This window comes from Anthonomus grandis, chromosome 24, assembly GCF_022605725.1.
Source record: "Anthonomus grandis grandis chromosome 24, icAntGran1.3, whole genome shotgun sequence".
Classification (NCBI taxonomy): Eukaryota; Metazoa; Arthropoda; class Insecta; order Coleoptera; family Curculionidae; genus Anthonomus; species Anthonomus grandis.
Window position 1 is genome coordinate 584,822 of NC_065569.1, and position 3,105 is coordinate 587,926.

The 3,105-nt window shown below is 31.6% G+C and overlaps 1 protein-coding gene across 1 annotated transcript; it reads left to right on the forward strand.

Moving 5' to 3' along the window:
• The first annotated feature begins 1,030 nt into the window (after nucleotides 1-1,030).
• On the forward strand, nucleotides 1,031-2,739 carry LOC126749334 (uncharacterized). The gene is made up of 3 exons (XM_050459004.1): nucleotides 1,031-1,427; nucleotides 1,490-1,844; nucleotides 1,905-2,739. The coding sequence occupies exons 1-3, from the start codon at nucleotides 1,181-1,183 to the stop codon at nucleotides 2,737-2,739; spliced, it is 1,437 nt and encodes a 478-aa protein (XP_050314961.1). The 5' UTR covers nucleotides 1,031-1,180.
• The last annotated feature ends 366 nt before the right edge of the window (nucleotides 2,740-3,105 follow it).

A 3,105-nucleotide genomic window follows, 5' to 3' on the forward strand; every position in this document is an offset into this window, starting at 1 on the left:
TATATTTACAAGAATGTCATTTATTAAAACAAAATTATAGGTGCGTTAAAATAAATTGTCGGCGTTACTGCATTAAAAGAATTAAAAATGGTTTTAATTCATTAAATACGGCATTTTACTGTTCAAAATGCCACAAGGATTACTCAATATTCAATGGTAGCTATTTTGAAAATTGTAAAGTTCCCGTTTGCACAATATTTGAATTAATGTGGCTTTGGGCATGCGATATTCGTTCTGGTTGCGCAGCTCAGGCACTAAATGTTAGTTGAGAAATGGTGATTCAACAATATCGTTATTGTCAAGATATTGCTACATGGAAGATACTACAACCTGATCAGGGTGATCTTTTTCTAGTGGGAGGCCCAGGACATGTCGTCCAAATCGACGAATCCGTTATAACCCGTAGAAAGTATCATAGGGGAAGGCACGTAGCACAAAAATGGGTAATTAGGATTTATGATGTGACATTAAAAAGAAGTTTTGTACGGTATGTTCCAGACAGATCTGCTGATACTTTAATACCAATAACTCGGAACATTGTTAGGTCAGGTTCAGAAATTTGGACCGATGAATGGCGTGCATATAAAAGGCTGAATAGGATGGGGTACGTTCATCGGTCAGTCAATCATTCGAGGTTCTTTGTTGATCCCGATACAAGTGTGTGCACAAACTAAGTCGAGGGATTTTGGAGTCTCCTGAAAATGTACTTAAGAAGACTTGGGGTCCTGGCATCTCAATTTTTGCCCGAGTATATTGACTTGTTCATGTGGCGGTAAATATTTGGAACTACAGCACAACAGAGGTTTTATAATTTTACTCTCTCCATGTTGCTGAAAAATATTCTTAATTTTGCTCTTCTTTTGTTATTATACACAATGGTTCATAATAAATGGGCTATAGTACAACAGACTATAGTAAAACATAAACGTCTATTTGTAAATTATTAACTGACGTTCATTTATCACGAGATCCTAAAAGCCAAACAGAAATCCTGTCACCTGTCATCTATCATGCTTTCACGCGTAACTGAATTGAGGTTACGTTTAATGTTTATGGTATTGTTATATAAAATTATATTTTCGCTGAACCTGAACAGTGTTTTGTGCTTTTAAATTTTTTATGTTCCGTGTTTTCAATATTGTTTTAATTTTCGTATTGGTTTTAAAAACTTGACAGTATTATGGGTGTAGTATGCAAATATTGTGAAAAATTATTTTCTAGTCAATCAAATATCAACAAACATATAAAAAATGTACACAAGTTAAAAGCCTCTGCAGTTTCTTATGATAAAGCAGTTTGGAATAGTAAATGCATGGAGAGCGCCTGTAATTCCTCATTTCAACGAAATGAAGATTTAGTAATTCATCTTAGAACAGAACACAATATGTTTTTTGAAACTGAAGATCTTTTTTTTACAAGTAAAAAAGGTAAAATTAAAATTTTAATGTACCTATGTACAGTAAGAATAACAATCTATAATTTATTTTAGAATTTGCAGAATGGAAAACCTCAATGGAAGAGCAATACCAGTGCAATTATGTTATTTCAGCAAAAAGGAATAAGGGTGAAAATACTGAAATTATTTATTATAAATGCAACCGAAGCAATATTAACAAGGTAACAATTAAAGAGCATCGACAAAGAAATTTAAAAAGTCAGGGTACTTGTAAATTAAACTTTACATGTACCAGCCAAATTAAAGTTGTATATAAGTCAAATAAATGTAGTATACATTGGATTAAAACACATTATAACCATAAGGCGGAGTTAGAGCATATTAGACTTTCAAGCAGAATGAAAAATGAAATTGCTGCAAAGCTAGTTAGTGGTTTATCTGATCAAAGGTAAAAAAATTGTAAGGATGAATTTGAATTGAATAATTGAATTTAATTTTATTTATATAGGGTCTTGGAAATAAATCGAGATAAGATTGGAGAACATCTCAAACGTATTGACCTATTAACTTCTAAAGATGTGGACAACATTAAAGTCAAGTATAATATAGAAGCCAAATATGGGAAGAGGCATCCAAATGACGCGCTTTCGGTAGATCTCTGGGTAAGGGAATGTCAGTCTAAGCCGCCCCATGAAAATATGGTGTTGTTTTATAAGAAGCAAGGTGAAGATTCTGAAGATTTCAGAAAAATGGACTTTTGTTTAATTATAATGAATTCTTTTCAAGAATTAATGCTTAAAAAATTTGGTAACAATGTCATTGCAGTTGATAGCACACATATTTTAAATAACTATGATTTTGAAATGTCTACTGTAATGATGATTGATGATTTTGGGGAAGGTGTGCCGGTTGCTTTCATGTTCTCGAACAGAAAAGACACTTATGTGTATCATGTCTTTTTTAAAACTATTATGACAAGGGTTGGTAAAATAAATGCTAGAACATTCATGTCCGATTTAGCAGAGTCTCTTTATAAAGCCTGGTGTAGTATAATGGGACAAGTAAGATATCATTTGATCTGCTCATGGCATGTTGATAGAGCATGGCAAACAAATTTGAGCAAAATTAGGTTTAAGGATAAACGATCAGAAATATACCAGATATTGAAAGTACTGCAATCAGAAATAGATGAGGTAAAATTTGAGAAAAAATTGGTTTCGGCCATAAATATTAGGTTGGATGATGATGATACAAAAATCTTTGGATCTTACTTTCAGTTAAATTATTTAAAAAACAGTGGGCATATTGCTTTAGAAAATCAACAGGAATTAACACAAATATGAGACTTGAATCTATGCATAAAGTAATCAAGTATTTCTATTTAAATCATAAAAAAATTAAAAGGATTGATAAAGGGTTACATGCAGTTTTGCGGTATATTAAAAATAAAAATGTGGAGCGAATTATAAAGTTGACTAAGGGAAAAAATACTATTTACAATAGGGACATTTTTAAAAGACATAAACTAGCACTTCAAAGTACTTTTAACTACACTGTTAACAATAATTATGTTTGGGAACTTTCCAGTAATAAGGGCCAAAAATATCTGATTTTAAAACATTCAAACTTAAGTTGTTGGAAATTAACTTGTTCTTTTTTGCAAAATATGCGTATATATGTACTCCTGTGATTGTATAGATTTTTCTGGA